General features: G+C 42.4%; 1 protein-coding gene across 1 annotated transcript in view; it reads right to left on the minus strand.

Moving 5' to 3' along the window:
• Positions 1–4,063: 4,063 nt before the first annotated feature.
• The window catches only part of LOC124622212 (FAM172 family protein homolog CG10038), a 268,879-nt gene continuing 252,484 nt past the window's right edge, over positions 4,064–20,458 (minus strand). Inside the window, exons 7-8 of the mRNA XM_047147859.1 lie at positions 15,415–15,499; positions 4,064–4,468 (exon numbers count right to left, since the gene is read on the minus strand). Of these exons, the coding sequence (XP_047003815.1) occupies positions 4,368–4,468; positions 15,415–15,499 (186 nt within the window). The 3' untranslated portion in view covers positions 4,064–4,367. The remainder of the gene's footprint in view (positions 4,469–15,414; positions 15,500–20,458) is intronic.

Below are 20,458 nucleotides of genomic sequence, written 5' to 3' on the forward strand. Positions count from 1 at the left end.
CTGTTAACGTATATGCAAAGGTATGTAAAAGTTTTTGAAAAATTTGGATCATCCCAAAAAATGGTTGTATTTTGTGCAAATTAACAATAACCTATTTTCTTTTAATACAGTGTAATGCCAATCTGAAGATGACAGCATGATTCTGTCAAAACTATCAATTTGAATGAATGTCTTAAAATCAAGCGATCTTGGCTTTCAATTATATAATAGTTAGCTGTACATAATGACCAGTCCTAAGGCATTGACTGCACATACACTAGGGCAGTGCTGCGAAACGGCATCAAGACGTCACTGATCTATGCGCCAATGGGAAGAAAGGCCAGTGCCTCACCTGCAGGAAGACAGAGCTCAGTACTCCCGGTCAACGCCGATTTAATCAGCCACCCATCGCTGATTGTCCCCAGTTCAGTTGCAGATTTCAAGAGCATTAGTACTGAGAAGAGGAAGACGATGCTTAGCCTGTGTTCTGAGAGTTATAATAGCGAGTAAAGTAACTGCATGTAGATGGCACAGGAAGCAAGTTAAGTTCTATTTCTTTTTAGAAATAAATTGTTCTAATAATTTGGAAGTGTTATTTACAGATCATTTTGGATTCCTGCCACAGGCCATTGCAACTACTCTCCTTCCTTGTTTGTGTGATGCAACTGTGTTCTCCTGTTAGGGAGGGAAAAAATCTCCTCCTCACTCTCACAGTGCCTGTCCAAAGTCTGGAAAAAGAAAAGAGAATGAGAAAAGTCAAGTGCATGCATAGAATTTACCATTTAAAGCACAGTGAACTGTGAAACTAAACAAAACTCAACACACAGCTACCACATCTTACACCTCGTAGCCTAAGTATTAATAAGATAAGACTTCAAATAAAGTAATGACATTTCTTCACAAACATAATTTCATTACAACATAATATTATGTGCATTTTGGATAAATTATTGCACAAAATATTGTGAAAGAACATTGTTATAAAAACTGACTATACTAGGTATGGAGAAACATGAATACTCAAAGTCACTAACTGAGGCAGTACCTTGCCTACAAATTTTTACTATTTGCAATGGTTTTTATGTTGACATAACTTGTGTCAGACCACAGAAAATGCTGTTGTCAACATAAATTATTTTTGTTTCTCATGGTTTCCATAAACACCTAATGGTGAATGCTGGGATGGTACCTTTAGTCAGGCCATAACCAGTATCACCCTTCATCCTTACCCCATCAGAACTTGTGCTCCATCTCTACTGATATCATCAATGGGAAACTAAACCCTAATTTTCATTCCTTGTTTCTAGTTTCTCATTGTCTTGCACTGAAGAGAGATATTTCTGTTGCTGAAAACCTCAGCGTATTCCGCTAAAGACAATCATTTGCTGTGCTCTAGTTTAGCGCTGACAATTACAGCACCTCACTCCTTTGTAATTTCCACGTGCAAAGCACTCAGAAAGCCCAAATGAAATGAAATTAAGCAAACAGAGTGTGGTGTGCGTACTGTAAGACCTTCGGTACACACACCATCAGATTATTTGACTTGTCACTCTAACGAAGTAGGCGAGTGTCAGCAATATGTATCGTGGTGTGTTTATCTTCTGCTGTTAGGTCAGACGATAGAAATGCTACTTGCACGCTTAGAGTAGCAGATTGACGGTGACCAACTTTAAACAGAACTTGATTAATTTTCACACACATTTATTAAAATAATAAAAACATAAAATTACTTAACTTGATTCTGGATGCTATTCACAATTGACAATCTGAAGTACCTTTGGTATTGGTACATTAATCTTATTCTCACGTATCTCTGATACTTGACAAAGTGTCTATACATTTCTCTTCATGGCTATGTACAGGAATATGATAATGTTATTAGGCACAGACTGAAACTTGACTATAGACTGGTACAGACAAACGCATACTAATGCAGACTGACTAATCGGAGGTCTGTACACTTGTTATAATACCTCGCGCGTTCAGGTATCACTGCGCGAGTGCGATCAGTGAGGAGAAAAGGTTCTACATTAGCAGCAATCTCATTGGCTGCGTTACATATTAATACGCGGATTGGCGGAAGCAGAATTTGGTCCGTCTTTATGGCAGCGCCATCTCGTAGAGCGGAGAGGGACGAGCGCTGCGCCTGCGCTGTTGTGCTTAGCGGGGCGCGCTCTAGTGGGAAAGTTGTGTACGCGCTGACTATGCGGAACTATGTACACAACACAGAGATTATGTAAATGTATGCTGAAGATTAAAAATTCACAAACAACTGTCACGTCTTCAGCCCTATCTCAGAAAGCGACATTCTTCTGGGCCTGTATATGCATGGAAACATTGTGTATAAGAGTGCCCTAAGATAATTGAATCTTTTTCTCTGGCAAGATGGATCCCAACAGTACCAACACACCATGGATTTCTTGAAGACTGAGATTTCATTCAGTGAGAGATTCAAAATGTGGGAAGGATTTAAAGAGGAGCTGCACGGTTTGTGAAATATTCAATTACAAATAGTTGATGTGACAGTAAGCAGATATGTGCAACAAACTACTGACACATGTATTACATGAAGCTTTCAGCTATTAAATCCTAAGAACCTCAATCCAAAAAAGGGCTTTACATCACATTAACCCTCACACATTAATATTGCTCTGTGACTAAAAAACTGAAATTAAGGTATCTGGTGCAGACATATAAATTTCTCCTTAGTTTGGCCATATTTTCACCAAATTGTTAATTATGAAAGATTTTACTGAAATAATTGCTGAAAATTGTACTTCACAAATCAGACATATACATCATGTAATTATAGTACAATCCCAGACACACCTATATATGCTTTGTACTTGCTTGGAAGTATGAATTTATACCTTGCCTGCTTCATCATAAAGAAATGTTGTAAAATAAAGTAAACTCTACTAGCTGCATCTGGATGGCAACTGTAAAAAGACAGAGAGCATCCTTTGAGGGAAATTGTGTGGTGACCTTCCCCCTGTCAACCAGAAGAGAAACAAAGGTGTGGTCTCCTTACACATCCATCGGATCACGATTGAATCAATGTTTCGTGCAGTGACCGTAACAGCCAGTGATTGCAGTGTTTAACTTCCTGCCCTCAAGTCCGCAATGAAATGACTTCCACCTATCAGTGTCAGTATTTGACAATGAGGCATTCAGTTTCATACCATCATTCAGTGTCACTCTGTGAAGTTTTCCATCCCAATGGTTTAGCCTGTAGAGCTTTCTGGTGTCACATCCCCAGTACAGATGAGGACATCAGCTACAAACCATTTATGGACTTCCAGGTGCAGTTATAGACTCACTGTTGTGACAAGCAGGCATTAACGTACTACCGTCGAGTCAGTGTTAGTTTATTCTGGGAGTTGCAGTGGGCTGGACACAGCAACTTAACAATACTACCTCAGCCAATCACTTTACGTGATTTTATAAACATCTCTATGACAATGCCTTCACTCCTGGCTGTTGGGATCTTCTAATGTCGACTCAACTAGAACTTCATTCTTTAATGAATAAGTTTCGCATCTTCACTCCACAGAAATTGAACAACAGAACACTGTTCATCCGCCAAGCATGTTGCTATTTTTACTCTGTTGTAGTGCCAGCATTGGATGCTGCTATCAAGTGAAAACCAGCACACTGTTTGGCACCGTAAAAACAGAAGCAAAACAACTAACACACAGATATACAAATGTTTTAAATCACAAAATGACACTTGAGTACTAATGTCATAACTGTTTTCTTACAGTCAACACTCATGGGCTCACCAGTTATTGCTTTCAACGCATACCACTGCCAATGCTGTCAGTAGTAAAACACAAAGTTAAATAATGAGCATAACCTCATCACAAGTTCCTTTTACAAGAGAGAAAATAGGAAATAATTGAGACAGATTGGGAAGAGGGTGGCTCTCTCTCTCTCTCTCTCTCTCTCACACACACACACACACACACACACACACACACACACACACACACACACACACACACACACACACCCGCGCGCAACAACAACAACTTTGTTCCTTCACTTCACTTTATATAACTTTATTTTTCACATACGAACATATTATTAAGGCACATACATTTTATAATAGCTTGTCAATTATTATGTAAAAATAAATCAGGTATTATTAAGATTATAACATAATAAAATGTCAATGTATAAAATAGTTTTCCGTCTATTTTTTTAAAATTTTAGCAATAGAATTTAAATGAGGGATTGAACACAAACATGAAAAACTTTGTTCTTTTCACAAAGAGTATGAATATGATTGTAAATTGTTTCTCTATAAAATCACTGAACAGATCAGTGAGCACAAAAAAGTTCATAAGCCTTATAAATGCTTCAGTCAGTGTTCAGAAGTAACTGTTTTACAGCTCATCTTTTTTCTTGACTGCTCTATACCGTTCTTCTAGGAACTTAAATACTGAGTCAATACTTGATGAAGATGTCATTTCATGCCTGGGATGACCTGAAAAATGTAAACATAATGGCAGTTAAAAACATTGTTACTTAAAACATTTCTGAAGATCATCATATGTACACATGAAATAAAGCCAAGGTGTTCATTAGGCAACATAATTTTATTAGTGACAGAAACTGGCAGACATTTTTAGCTATTTGCATGTTACAGCTAAGATACTTTCATAGATAAGCACAAAATTTTGGCACAGATGCTGTATGTTTATTCCCAACAATTATGTATTGCATGTAAGAAAAGGAAAATAATACTGCCTATGAAAGGATATTGTTACTTCTTCATATTTCATTTGCCCCGAGTGCCTGAATTGCTACCTCTCTCAAACACCACTGTAGTTATGCCCTCATTATCAGGAATACACCGAGCTTGCCCGCACTATACACAGTATCGCAGGTTAATGCTAGACCTCTCCACAGCCATGGATGAATCATCTTGTTTTTGCTGAGTGTAATTACTCCTTTCCAGCCAGCTACAACTTCCTGTCAGTTAAGCAGTGGATCAAACAATGAACAGTGAAATGAATCTGTAAACATTTAATGAATTGCAGATACACACCATAGCTCATTCAATGCATTTTAAATGATAGGGCTTCATGAATCAAGATTTTCTCTTTGTTGGTTGGTTGGTTGGTTTGTGGGACTGAAGGGACTAGACCACAAGGGCCATCGGTCCCCTTTTCCACAAACTTTAAACACCCACAAAGAATAAAAACAAACAACAGAGATGACAAGGGATGACACAGGACAAGAAAGACACAGACAGAGACCAGACAAAAGGAATTAAAATCACACAGAGTGTGACAGTGGTTGGCTGACCATGAAAACAAAAAAGTAAAAGCCAACCACTAAGAAACACACTAAAAACCACTATCTAAAACCGGAGGCCAAAGGCCAGACTCAACATAAAAAAGGACATGAACCCTTAGATTGAGCGATAAAAGCCCCCTGCACGAATGAAACTCAAAACTAAGTCTGCCATTGCGGCGTCATCCGATAAAAGTGCAGGGAGCATATCAGGCAGCGCAAATGTTTGCCTGAGCATAGTTAAAAATGGACAGGCCAACAAGATGTGGAGCACTGTCAACAATGATCCACAGCAACAGAGAGGTGGGTCCTCATGGCGCAAGAGATGACCATCAACCATGTGTGGCCAATGCACAGCTGGCAGAGGACAACAGAGTCCTTGCGAGAAACCCGCAAGGAGGAGTGCCACGCATCAGTAGTCTCCTTGATGGCCCGAAGTTTGTTGAGCGAAGGCAGGGTGTGCCATTCATCACCCCAGGTACCAAGTACCTTCTGCCGCAAAACCGACCTGAGATAACTCGCCGAAAGGATAATCGCCAAAGCTGGTGCACCAACAGCCTGTTTGGCCAGCGTGACAACACGTTCATTACCTGGGATGCCGACATGACCCGGGGTCCACAGAAGAACGACGGAGTGGCCGCAACGGGCAAGAGTATGGTTGGCTCCTGGGTAGCCATCACCAGACGAGAGCGAGGAAAGCACTGGTCAATAGCTTGTAAGCCCCTCAGGGAGTCACTACAGGTAACGAAGGACTCACCTGAGCAGGAGTGGATATGCTCTAGGGCGCGAGAGATGGCGACCAGCTCTGCAGTGAAAACACTGCAGCCAGCTGGCAATGAGCATTGTTCATAATGATCCCCCAGAGTAAGAGCATAACCAACTCGACCAGCCATCATCGAACTGTCGGTACAGACCACGTCAGAGCCTTGAAACATGACAAGCATTGAAAGAAAGTGGCGGCAGAGAGCCTCATGAGGGACTGAGTCCTTTGGGCCCTGTGCCAGATCAAGCCAAAGGCATAGACAGGGCACACATCATGGGGGTATATGTAGAGGGGCGCGGAAAAGAGGTGGAAGAGGGAAAACCTCAAGCCCAGAGAGAAGAGCCTGGACGCAAACTGCGATCATACACTCTGACAGGGGCCGCCATTCTGGAAGATGGATGACCGAGTTGGGGAACAGCAGACAGTAATTGGGATGCTTGAGCAAGCTACAAACATGTGCAGCATAAGTGCCAGATCCGCAATGGAGGGACACCATCCTCCACAAGTATGCTGTTGACAGGGCTTGTCCTGAAAGCTCCAGTGGCGAATCGAATACTGCTGCGAAGGATGGGGTCAAGCAATTGCAATGCGGAAGGTGTTGTCAAACCATAAGCCAGGCTCCCATAATCTGTATGGGACTGAATTAATGGCTGATACAGTCGTAGGAGGATAGACCGATCGGCACCCCAGCTGGTGTGACTCAAGCAATGAAGAGTGTTAAGATGCCACCAGCATGCTTGTTTAAGCTGCTGAATATGAGGCAGCCAAGTCAACCGGGTATCGAAAACCAATCCCAAAAACCAATGTTTCTCCACCACGGCAAGAGGTTCACCATCAAGATGAAGCCGTGGTGAGGGTGAACACTGTGACACCAGCAGAAATGCATAACGCAGGTCTTGGCAGCTGAAAACTGAAAGCCATGTGCTACAGCCCAAGACAGCGCCCTGCAGCTGCCGTTCAGCAGCTGCAATGCCAGTGGAGCTATAGTATAGGCAGAAGTCATCAGCATACAAGGAAGCAGAGACAGACGTTCACACCACTGCAGCGAACTCATTAATTGCAACTAAAATGAGGCAGACACTCAAGACAGATCCTTGTGGGACCCCATTCTCCTGAACTCGGGACGAACTATAGGAGGCTGCTACTTGCATGCGGAAGGAACGAAGCGACAGAAAATTTTGTATGAAAATCGGAAGATGGCCCTGAAGACCCCAAGTGTGGCGAGGATGTGATGTCGCCATGTTGTATCATATGCCTTCTGGATAACAGATGGGAACCAGATGCTGACGGCAGGCAAAGGCCGTATGGATGGCAGACTCCAGGCAGACCAGGTTGTCGGTGGCAGAGTGGTCCTTACCAAACCCAATCTGAGATGCAGCCAGAAGGCTCGGAGACTCAAGTACCCAACTCAACCTCTGGCTCACCATGCGTTCGAGCAACTTGCAAAGAATGTTGGTGAGGCTAATGGGGCGGTAGCTGTCCATCTCCAGTGGATTCTTGCAGGTTTCAACACAGGGATTATGACGCTTTCCCGCCACTGAGATGGGAACTCACCTCGACCTAGATACAGTTGAAAAGGTCGAGGAGGCGTCGCTAGAAGTCTACCGAGAGGTGTGTGAGCATCTGACAGTGGATACGATCTGGTCCAGGAGCTGTATCTGGGCAAGCGGCTAGGGCACTTTGGAATTCCCACTCACTGAACAGAGATTTGTACGATTCAGAGTGGTGCATGTGAAATGAAAGGCTCCAACGTTCCAACCACTCTATCAATGAGCGGAAGGCCAGCGGGTAATTTGCAGAAGTGGAACTCTGAGCAAAATGCTCTGCTAAGCGGTTTGCAATTGTGTCCGAGTCAGTACAAACTGCTCCATTCAGTGAAAGCGCAGGTAAGCTGTTGGGGGTCCAAAAGCAATAGAGTCGCCTGATCTTGGCCCAAACCTGCGATGGAGAGGTACGGAGGCCAACGGTGAAGACATACGTTTCCCAGTACTCCTGCTTGCGTCGGCGAATGAGGCAGCGGGCTCGTGCACGGAGCTGTTTGAAGGCAATGAGGTGTTCCAATGACGGATGCCACTTATGATGCTGGATGGCCTGCCTGTGATCTTTAATCACCTTAGCGATCTGGGGCGAGCACCAAGGCACAGTCCTCTGCCGAGGGGACCCAGAAGAACAGGGAATTGCAGATTCTGTGGTAGTAACGATGCCGGTTGTGACCAAGTGAACCACCGCATCAATGGCGTCACTGGATAGAGGCTCAATACTGGCAAAGGAGGTGAACAAGTCCCAGTCAGCCTTATTCATAGCCCATCTGCAGGGGTGCCCGGAAGAGTGATGCTGTGGCAGGGACAGAAAGATCGGAAAGTGGTCACTACCGCACAAGTCATCATGCACACTCCATTGGACAGATGGTAATAGGCTAGGGCTGCAGATCGAAAGGTCGAAGGCTGAGTACATGTCATGTACCACACTGAAATGTGTGAAGGCACCATTAATTAAAAGAGAAAGGTCGAGCTGTGCCAACACTTGCTCAACCATGCTGCTTCGGCCTGTTGTCACTGATCCACCCCACAGAGGGTTATGGGCGTTGAAGTTGCCCAGTAACAGAAAAGATGGTGGCAATTGGGCTATCAGCGCAGCCAGGACATGCTGCGGGACATCACCATCCAGTGAAAGATAGAGACTGCAGACAGTAACTGCCTGAGGTGTCCACAACCGAACAGCGACAGCCTCTAAAGGTGTTAAGAGAGTTAAGGACGTAGATGCAGACACCACCAGATACCCTCTCATAAGCTGCCCGGTTCTTATAACAACCCCGATAGCCATGGAGGGCTGGGGTTTGCATTGCCGGAAACCAAGTTTCCTGAAGAGCAATGCAGAGGACAGGGTGAAGGCTGAGAAGTTGTCGGAGCTCAGGAAGATGGTGGAAAAAACCGCTGCAATTCCACTGGAGGATGACACTGTCCATGGCCGAGAAAGGCGTGAAGGGACTGAGGAGGCAGATTACGCCACTGGGTCACCTGCTGCCACCTACGGGAGCGACATCCATCGTGTCTGAGGGACTGGCGAGATCTAGGTCCTCAGTGGACGCCAGAATCTCCACCTCATCCTAAGACGCAGAGCTTGTAGGTTGCGGTGGAGTGGGTGCCACCGCAATTTCCTTGGTCTTAGAGGTCTTTGATTGTTATTTCTCGCGTTGTTTCTTTGGTTGCTCTAGCTGGGAGGGCTCCTTTGATTCAGTCTCCAGGACTACGACCAGCGACCTGTGGCTTCTTCAGCCACTGACGGGTATCTGCCGTGCTGCTGGTAGGAATCTGGGAAGAGAGTGATCCAAGGGACGCCTCCCTAGCGAGAGAAGCCGAAGAAGACTTACACTTCTCCGGCTTAGAAGTGGGGACTGGTGTCCCCAATGGTTGGAGGGGAGGGGGGGGAGGAGGGTTTGCTGCTCCCAAGCTAGGTGGTGCTGGAGCAACAGGGAGGGAAGTGACGCCCCCCCCCCCCCCCCCCCCCGCCACACACACACACCATCAAGGGGCAGGTGTGGTCTTTCGGCTCTGAGGGCTGACTGTATTTGGTGCAATTGATGGAGCTGGGTGCCGTTCATATTTCCGTTTAGCCTCACTGTAGGTCAGTCGGTCCAGGGTCTTGTATTACATTATTTTCCTTTCCCTCTGTTGAATCCTACAGTCCGTCAAGCAAGGGAGATGCTGCTCTCCCTAGTTAACAAAGATGATGGGAGTTGGGGCACATGGAGTATTGGGATGGGACGGACGACCAAAATCTCGACATATGAGGCTGGAAGCACAGCAGGAAGACATATGGCAGAACTTCCAACACTTGAAGCACCACATCGGGGGCGGGATATATGGCTTGACATCACAGCAGTAGACCATCACCTTCACCTTCTCAGGTAATGTGTCACCCTCAAAGGCCAAGATGAAGGCACCGGTGGCAACCTTATTATCCCTCAGACCCCGGTGGACGTGCCGGATGAAATGGACACCACGTCGCTCTAAGTTGGCGCGCAGCTCGTCATCAGACTGTAAAAGAAGATTCTTTTGGAAGATAATGCCCTGGACCATATTTAAGGTTTTATAGGACATGATAGTAACAGAAACATCCCCCAGCTTCTTACAAGAAAGTAATGCTTGTGACTGGGCAGAGGATGCTGTTTTTATCAAGACTGACCCAGACCGCATTTTTGACATGCCCTCCACTTCCCCAAACTTGTCCTCTAAATGCTCTACAAAGCACTGAGGCTTCATGGACACAAAGGATTCCCCATCAGCTCTCATACAGACTAGATACCGGGGTGAATACGTCTCACTGTAATTCATAGCCTTTCGTTCCTCCCATGGTGTGGCCAGGGAGGGGAACGATTTGGGGTCATACATGGTTGCATTAAACTGAGCCTTCGAACACTTACAGACTACTGGTGGTTGGCCACCAGCAAGAGAAGATGTGCCACACTTCACTGCATGTCATCTGCCCTGATGCCACCCACTCCGGCCAAGGGCCCTCCCCACGGACACCCCATCCAGCAACAGCAAGGGCCACCTGGCAAGATGGCCATTGCCAGGATGCCCGATGCCCCAAGGAGACAGGCATCTACTCCTTGGCATACGTGGGGAGTTAACGGTGCAGGCATCAGCAGAGCGATCCCTGTGTTGTCAGCATACATGGCGACCCCACCACAACGGACTGGCTACCGTGCTGGGTATCAGGTGACATGTAGTCCATGGTTGTCGTCAGTGAAGAAAGTGACACAGAATAGTGGATGGCGGAAACTGCACCCAGGAATGTATCCACGCCCATGAGCTGGAGAGGGAGCGGGACTGCAATGCAACGACAAGAAAGTGGGCTAAAGATCTAATGCACAATGCACCTTGTAAGGCCCCCTCCCCAACTGGCTCACTCTTCAGAAGAATTTTGAAATATGGAGGTCAAACCCGACAGGGGACCATCACATAAAGGCCCAAACGTGTGAGACTCCTTTTAGTCACCTCTTATGACAGGCAGGAATACCGCAGGCCTATTCTTACCCCCAGACCTGCAGGGGGACAAGATTTTCTCTTGAGTTTTACTGTTCAAGGTTTCATTTTCACTATTAACCAATAAATTTGTGAAACAGCTAGTGTGAGAACTAGTTTTAGACATAGGATGGATGCATAAGGTATCAGAGCAACGTGTCAGTTGCAATACAGAATGAAATGTTAGTACAGATTAAGGCAGATCCTGGAACCATTACACAAAATGGGTGAAGGAAAATTGAATTTTTCACTAACATCAGCACGGAAAGTCTAAATCTAAAATGACCATTAACCATATCACACACTGAAAGTGCAAAATGTCACAGGGGTCATAAAGCACATATCTTCTGACACCTGGGGTGCAATTTTATTCATTTTATAATGTGACTGTGTGTTCATCAGCATAACTACTCATCACATATAAGAATATGCATATGAATGTTTTCTTAGCATGATGGTGCAATAAAATGTTCTTGGGGTCCCCAATGTATCAATTCACTGTGTGTCTGCAACATTTCAGAGGGTACATATTCTTCTTCTTCTTCTAAGGAGCCACCTACCCAAGGATGATGTACGTTTAGATGAAGGTGATGACATACAGACTACGAAGTCAAAAAATATACACTGGTAAGATGATAAAGGATGGAGTGAAAATTAAAAATGGACTAATAGGTAGAGAAATGAGAAGTGGAGTTGATAGTGGAATTAAAAACAAAAGAAAACAGTAACAACAGGTGGGGGAGAGAGAATAACTGAAAAGAGGAAATAAAGGAGATTAAAAATGAAGAAAAGAAATACATCAAACAATTTAGTAAATCACGAAATTCTACCTAAAGAAAAAAATTCTACCGATGGGGAAAATTTTGAGGGTAACATGATTCTCAGGTGATGTGAAGTTCAGGAGGGCAGCAGAATGTGAGGATATATTGGAGAGCAAGCAGGTATCTCCCGAGTTCAGTGCCAAATGCAGGGATCCAATGCCCTCTGTGATGTAGCACCAAGTGGATCCGTCTCCACTTGGGGTCTGAGTGAACTGGATAGTGTGACTGTGGCCTCTCATGTTACATCTGGTGGTGTTCTATCAAGTGCATGATCTGTCTTGTATAGTATCCCCCGCACTTGCATGGTATTTTCTAAATATAAGATCTCAGCTGACTTTACCTCTCAACACCTCAGGAATTGGTGTATTTTAGTCGGAAGCTTGTAGACTGATTTGATGTTATGTCTCTGCAGGGTCTGTCTTAGCTCCTTTATCACTGAACTATAGCTTCTTTATCACTGAACTATACAGTGACCAAAATGCAAACTTTTTATTCTCCTCCTTGGCAGTGTTCTGCTTGCACATTCCTCCCTATATTTTTGACGATATTTGTTTGTTGTAGTAACCATTCTCATAGAACATGTTTTGTAGATAGTTCTGTCCATGTGGGAAGTTAGCATCAAAGATGCCTTCTTAACTACAGTCCATATAGGAGCATTTTTGGGCCCGGTGGGCAGTGGATGAACATGTACAAATACATATCCATGTGAGTTTGTTTTCTGCTTACCCTACGGATGATACACTAATTGGGAATTTAAAGGTGAGGACCTCTAGGAAGGGTACAGTCTTCTGCAATGTCCGTTGCACACCTTATGTGGTTATGGAAGATATAAAAGCATTCCAAGAACTCTTCCACTGTTTCACTCATTTAGCCATACAACAAATGTTTCATCCCCCCCCCCTCCTCCCCCCGGGAGCACTATCCAGCTGGGCCAGCAACTATCATAAAAAAAAGACAGGGTGCGTGTGTGTGTGTACAGACTAATCTCTGTGCTATCGAATGTCTGAGTGAGTGGACTAATCAATCATATTGGTAGCTGAACATGCTGTGGACATTGGACATAAAACTGAATTCAAAACCACCAGTATCACCATAATGGGGTACTGGTAATTTTAAAAAGCTATATATATCAAAATATCTGACAACACCACTAACAAATACAGAGATCTGCAGTTGAGAACAGCACAGAATCCAGCCATCACAAGGTTAATGAAGGTGTGGCTGTCACATTGCCTTATAGGCGCTGCACCAAGTACCAGCGATGTCACAGCCAGTATGACAGCTAGATAAGAATGATGGCAGCAACCACATGACAGTCAGTTACAACTTGACAATGGCTGAGGAGCACTCAGCCAACAGTCTGTGGACATGTAACTACTTCACATGTCTGGAAGTCTGAGAACATTTTATTCAGCCATATCCCTGTGGGACCATGAATTCATACATTACTTACCATTCCTCCTTTTTCTGTGTGTTCAATGTCACACAATCATGCATAACAATCCCTTAACCAACATCAGAAAAAATGTTTTGAAGTTTTTAGATAACATATTCTCAATAACAGATGCATGAAGTTTACTTACAACATGTCTTAGGCATTTTCCCTAGACCTGGAAGTGCAGAAGAAGAAGAAGAAGAAGATTGAAATGAAGTAGAGAAGAAGAAGAAGAAGAAGAAGAAGAAGAAGAAGAAGAAAAATTATAATTATATCACTCCACAAAGACAACTGTGGTGGCCACAGCAGATTACATTACTGTATAGTTATGCTCCAGTTTAATATATTGTTCACTGTTCCATCAAAGTGCAAGCACACAATGCAGAATGCCCTGACATAATAATTTATAGTATATGACAACTGCAGGTTGTGAGTTCACAGTATGTGTTACAGGTTATGACAAAGCTCAAAGGAAATACAATATACAACTGTATGTCACTGTCAAATATTTTCTACTTGAAGTAAAAAGGTTGGGAAGTTAACCCATGCTGGAATATATACCAACTGAGAACTCTTCATTTTACCAATACACAAATGACAAAGCTTGATTTCAGAACAGAAATAGCTTTACTCATACGGCAGTGTACACACTGCACGTTGCACATTTGTATCTGATCCCACAAGACCTCATAATTTCACAATGGAGTACAAAACAGAATGTAGCTTGTTCTGTGGAACAAAATAATTAAGTGTTAAAGATGTGGGTTTCATATGTTGCATATCATATTTTTTTATGGTAATGAAGACCCAATTATTTATTTCATGAAAGGCAAAGAGCATAAGGTAGGCAACCAATGCCTGGCACCTACATTTCATGTCCTGAACGATTTATGCAGAGTTTTACACCTGACTTTACACCTTGCACTTGATAGCTAATATAAGGAAAGATGTGTATGTAGAAGAAATCAGAACTGGATGTTCAAAGAGGTTTTGGGTTTGCCATTGGTCATCATTTGCTATACTCCTTGATATTTTAACTGGGCACCTGCCAGTCATTCTCAGGTGAGCCACCAAAGACCGATCGACTCTCCCCACCTGCAGTTTATTAACACTCTCCCATCTGTGTGCTCAATGCATACATTAAGAGTGTGGTGACAGAATGATCACCCTACTTGGTGAGTAGTGCTGTTGCTGATGGAACTGTGGAACTCTGCTGTCCTTATGGTTCCTGCTCACCATGGGCATTGGCATATTTTTTCCTCTTCATTCAGAGCAAATCATAGAGATGGTGGAGTTTCATATATTATGCAACTTGTATACAGTATTACAGTTCATCTAATTTTCTGCTATGTGAATTTCCATAGATTTTTTGTTAATTAAATCCCAAAAAGATATTTCTGTGGCCAAAATTCATCATACTTCACTGAAAGTCCAGTGGAGATATAATAATTTTAGGATTCACAATGGAAATTGCATTATAAGGGAAGGTATTGAAGTATCAAAGCCCACGACTTCCAAATGAAGCTGCGAAGGAATGTTTCATTAAAACCAAATATTAATAGCAGAAACTGTGTTACTTTCAGCCATAAAACCATTATCTTTAACATATAATCTGTGTAAAACTCATCTATCCATTCCTGAGAAATGTCCTTTCACTACACTGTTGGTATATATAATATTGCAGAAGTGGTCAAATTTAGAAACAAACTTAGAATAATTAAAAGGGATGGATAAAAGGTATGGAAAACACCTAACAATCTAAATTAATTAAGCAATCCATGACACACAGTTTAATGGATACAGGTACATAGACACTTAAATTTTACTAAAAGTTACTACGAATTAAAAAAAGTAGACTTTGTAAAAATGAAAATATTTGTGAATCAGTAGCAATAGAATTCTATAATAACTTGCTACAGCAAGGAAATTAATACATTCTGGTACATGGGTAGTATTATAGTTTTCTATTGTTGGTTGTAAAGTTAATGTATTTCTATTACTTGAACTATTCTAGGCCCGAAAATAAGAAAAAAATGGTAAGCTTAAACTTTCTCTGAATGTAGTACATGTCGATGGATACTGACGTACCTGCTGATACTCTTTCTATGTCAGGACGATGAAATTGTATTGGGGTGTCAAGTGGCTCATCTTCAGCAACCCAATTCCTGGAAACCTATAATATGAAAATGTGTTACAAATAAGTAAGAGATCTTGTCCATCATATCTAAGTAATGTTTTTATTCTAAATGTCTCCAAACAGAATCAACATCCAACTATTACATTCATCATACTGAAGAGCATTTCAAAAAGTTTCTGAAATCTAGAACAGTTTCCACCCTCCTTCTCTCACTACCTAAATGTTGACTCATTCATTTATGTAACACTGTTCGTATCACTTTACTTAAAGTTTCTACTTGGACAAGCACCATCAGACTGTTCTGTGCCTTTCAAAATTTGAAGTGTTGAGGATAGCAAGTAATTAACAGACTATGATATTCAATGATAGTAGACAACAGTAGATAGATTATGAAATTTTGCTTCACTTTTGAATTAACTATTTAACTGTTAATAATTCTTGCTTAATCAAAGTTTATTTTACTCCTTGTTTCTCAAGGTATATGTCAGTCACTGAAAATGTATGCTACAACAGAAAGTTAGATATAAAATAATATTACAGAACAATAAAAATGTAGATGTTAGTGAATGTTGCTAATGGCTTTAAATTTATTTTAAAAACTGTAGTATTGATAGTATTCACTCAACAAAAACTACCCAAGAAACTGGTACAACATGTACAAAATACGTATGTTAACCTCTTCGAACAACAAATAATCATTAGCTGTATTGTATGGATTAAGTAAGTGTTGGCAGAATGGGCAACTGAGGAAACTGTCACAAAGTAGTTAGGGAAATAATGTGAGGACAATTTGCACCTTAATCACACAATTCCCTCTCACAAGAAGTAAGATTTGCTGTGTGCTACTTGTTGATGCATAAGCAGGTTCCACTGGGTTCCCTGTAACGACCTCCACATATTTTGTGTCACAGACCCAGTGGTACAAAATTGTTAAGGCTTTCATGGCCACTTGTTGACAAACTGCCTATTGGCTCCTGTCTCAGGTTCTCCGGCTGACGTTCATCTAATGATTATACTGATGTTTCGCCAGCATGAGTGGCTGGCATTGTCAAAGCTTCACCCTCCAGTTCACCACCAGCAATGGCTGGCATTGTCAAAGCTTCACCCTCCACTTCACCACCAGCAATGGCTGGCATTGTCAAAGCTTCACCCTCCACTTCACCACCAGCAATGGAAGGTGAAGCTTTCACAATGCCAGCCACTCGTGCTGGCAAAACGTCAGTAAAATCAATAGATGAACGTCGGCCGAAGAACCTGAGACAGAAGCCAATAGCCAGTTTGTCAGATCCAGTGGTGTTTCCCTTTCAAGGTTCCTGAGTGCTACCTGCACAGGCCAATCACGAGTTCTGTTTGGCACCTGACTTAACAGCCTGCAAGGCCACAAGACCAAGTACCAGTGAGGATGCTGGTTAACCATCATTACCATCATTCTTGTGAAACACAACTAGCTCTTTATGCTCATGAAGTAATGAGTGCTATCGACAGGGGGTGTCAAATTAATTCCATATTTTTAAATTTCCAGAAGGCTTTCGATACTGTTCCTCACAAGCGTCTTCTGGCCAAACTGTGTGTGCCTATGGAGTGTCGCCTCAGTTGTGTGACTGGATTCGTGATTTCCAATCAGAAAGGTCACAATTCATAGTAATAGACAGAAAGTCATCGAGTAAAACAGAAGTATTATTCAGCGTTCCCCAAAGAAGTGTTATAGGCCTTCTATCGTTGCTGATCTATATTAACGACATAGGATACAATCTGAGTAGCCCTATTAGATTGTTTGCAGATGATGCTGTCATTTACCGTCTTGTAAAGTCATTAGATGACCAGAACGAATTGCAAAACGATTTAGATAAGATATCTGTATGGTGCGAAAAGTGGCAATTGACCCTGAATAAAGGAAAGTGTGAAGTTATGCACATGAGTACTTAAAGAAATCCGCTAAATTTCGATTACGTGATAAGTCACACAAATCTGAAGGCTGTAAATTCAACTAAATACTTAGGGACTACAATTACAAATAACATAAATTGGAACGATCACATAGATAATGTTGCGGATAGATTCATTGGCAGAACACTCGGAAGGTGCAACAGGTCTACTATAGAGACTACTTACACCACGCTTGTCCGCCCTATTTTGTAGTATTGCTGTGTGCTGGTGGCTCCGCATCAGGTGCGACTGAAGGATGACATCGAAAAAGTTCAAAGAATGACGGCTCGTTTTGTACTATCGCGAAGTGCGGGAGATAGTGCCACAGACATGATACGTGAATTGGAGGGGGCAATCATTAAAACAAAGGCGTTTTTCGTTGCGACTGGATCTTCTCATGAAATTTCGATCGCCCGTTTTCTCCTCCGATTGCGAAAACATTCTCTTGGCACACACCTACATAGGGACAAATGATCATCACGATAAAGTAAGAGAAATCAGAGCTCGCACAGAAAAAATTTAAGAGCTCGTTTTGCCCGCGCGCCAATCGAGAGTGGAACGGTAGAAATACAGCTTGAAGGTGGTTTATTGAACCCTCTGCCAGGCACTTTACTGTGAATGCAGAGTAATCATGTAGATGTAGATATAAGCCGTGGGACAAGGGAGAATGCCAAATGCGCATTGGCTGCTCTACATTTCTCTCAAACAATTTTAAATAAACTGTTCGGTAAAAAGATTCTCATTTAACTAACAGTTTGATTCGTCAGCTTCACCATGACCTGGGTGTCATTTTGTTAATGGTCATAGTTACTGTGGTTTGTCAACATTAATTGCGGTACAGCACGAAATTTGAATAGTTTGCAATGAGAAACAGGGGTGGTTGTTAGTTTGTGTTTCATGTAATGTTAGATCATACACTGCTGCATACGAAAGGCAACTAACATACTGAATTATTATACAGGTAAGGTATCCGTTCTCTCAGACATTCGTGTCTGAAATGGCTCTGAGCACTATGGGACTTAACATCTTAGGTCATCAGTCCCCTAGAACTTAGAACTACTTAAACCAAACTAACCTAAGGACATCACACAACACCCAGCCATCACGAGGCAGAGAAAATCCCTGACCCCGCCGGGAATCGAACCCGGGAACCCGGGCGTGGGAAGCGAGAACGCTACCGCACGACCACGAGATGCGTCGTGTCTGAAAGGACAGCTTATTCATATTATGTGTGTTTCTGATGGCACACCAATCTTTCAGTGCAAATGCATAATAATGTCTGATCTCTTGTGGCAATAAAGTAGGGCTACAAGCGAAGAGGAATGATGGACATGGAGACACTACTCTGTTAATGTATGTGCAGCATACAGAGATGGGGGACTTGCTCACATGGCTGAGGCAGTTTAGGCGACTGCTCGCTTAAGGCAGGAAATGCGAGTTTGAATCCTGGGCCACCACAAATTTTCATCTGTCGCCTTAAGAGTTATTTCTACAAACGATTGCAGCAAAAGTCTGACATTTCTTTCGTCAAATATACTGAATTATCCCTGAAGCTGGGAAGGAGGTCCACATCTATCTCCAATCACAAGAAAATGGATTGTATGTATTACACATGCGGTATCTTCCAAATATCACAGTGCCATAACGAAGTCGGCACCGTGCATCGATACCACATAAGATAACGATGTCTTACTGCATACGACAAAGATGAACGGAAGGCGCTGAAGAAGTCACATTGTAACAACAACTGTACATATAATAATTTTTTCTTCTGATTTTCGATAAATTAGTGTAAGCAATGTTTTGATTTCATTTCTTTTTCTTTTCGTGTCATTATGTTAAAGAAACTGTAAGCAACTTTCGATGTGAATATTAATATTTATGTCAAATTTCAAGCAATGCTATAACAGAATTGAAGTGTAACCCATGTTGAATCTATTGTAACATGTTTAAAATTGCAATTGTGCGCCTGGTCCATACGTAGGCAATGTATTAGGATATGTGGAATGCAAAACCTTTGGTGAAAACCCTGTCTGTAGGGGAGCGGTAAAAGGTGGATGGCAGGCGAGCGCGGGAAAATGCACACGGGCGCGGTGCGGCATAACGGGCTCAGCAGTCGTAGTCGGAGTTGGGCATCGGTCTGAGAAACACGCTCTGGATCGAGGAGGCTCTCCTGGAAAATGTGATTTCATTGAGCCTCGGATGTGCTGTTTCCGACAACTATACAGCATGGCTATATTCCATAGGCACGAAATGGAAAAGGATTGCGACGCTAAGAAGAAGCAAAGTGCCGATACATCAAGAGCCATAGCTGTGATTGTACGTGTGCTGTGCGCCTCGCCATAGGTCTGACAAAGTTGGAAGATAATATTGAAATTGGTTTAGTAATGAAGTATAATTAATTTCAGACAAAAATAATGGTAGTTAAATAAGCAAGAAATAAGACAAAAAGAGTAGTAATTCATATATTGGAAACCTTCAGTGCTTAATGAGTTCAATAGTCAAAGAATTTCAATACAGTGACAATTACAGTTTCAGGGTCCCCCCCCCCCCCCCTTTTCTTTTCTATTCATTTAAATTCTGAAGTGTACTGAACTGATTTGACCAGCAAAGTTAAAGTCAATATAAAACCTAAATTTATCAGTGTTTTACCCTTCTTAAAACTGACATTGTATGTGTGTTTCAAAAGTGCTATTTCTAGGGTAACCTATGCCCGATTTCAGTCGGATCAATAGACAAAACGCAGTTTGTAGTAATCATTATAGTATAATGTTGTGTATTTATAACTTGTCCAAATTAGTACAGAAAGGGAAAATATTAGTTCAGTAGATTTTTCTGGTTCTAAAATTTACCATATAATGCAGTATTACTACGTGTTGTTATGCTTGTACGTACATCCACTTGTACAAGGAAAAAACTCACTTAATGCCTAATTAGGCTGGCGACCGTATTATTAACAATTGGTAGCATCTGCTGTGTATGTTTCTTGCCCGTCCTAATGTGTAGTTGCACTTTAGACTTGCTTGACGTATCATTGTTGTTACTGAGTGGGTGTAAGTCTGATTTTGC

Source organism: Schistocerca americana, chromosome 7, assembly GCF_021461395.2.
Source record: "Schistocerca americana isolate TAMUIC-IGC-003095 chromosome 7, iqSchAmer2.1, whole genome shotgun sequence".
NCBI classification, from domain to species: domain Eukaryota; kingdom Metazoa; phylum Arthropoda; class Insecta; order Orthoptera; family Acrididae; genus Schistocerca; species Schistocerca americana.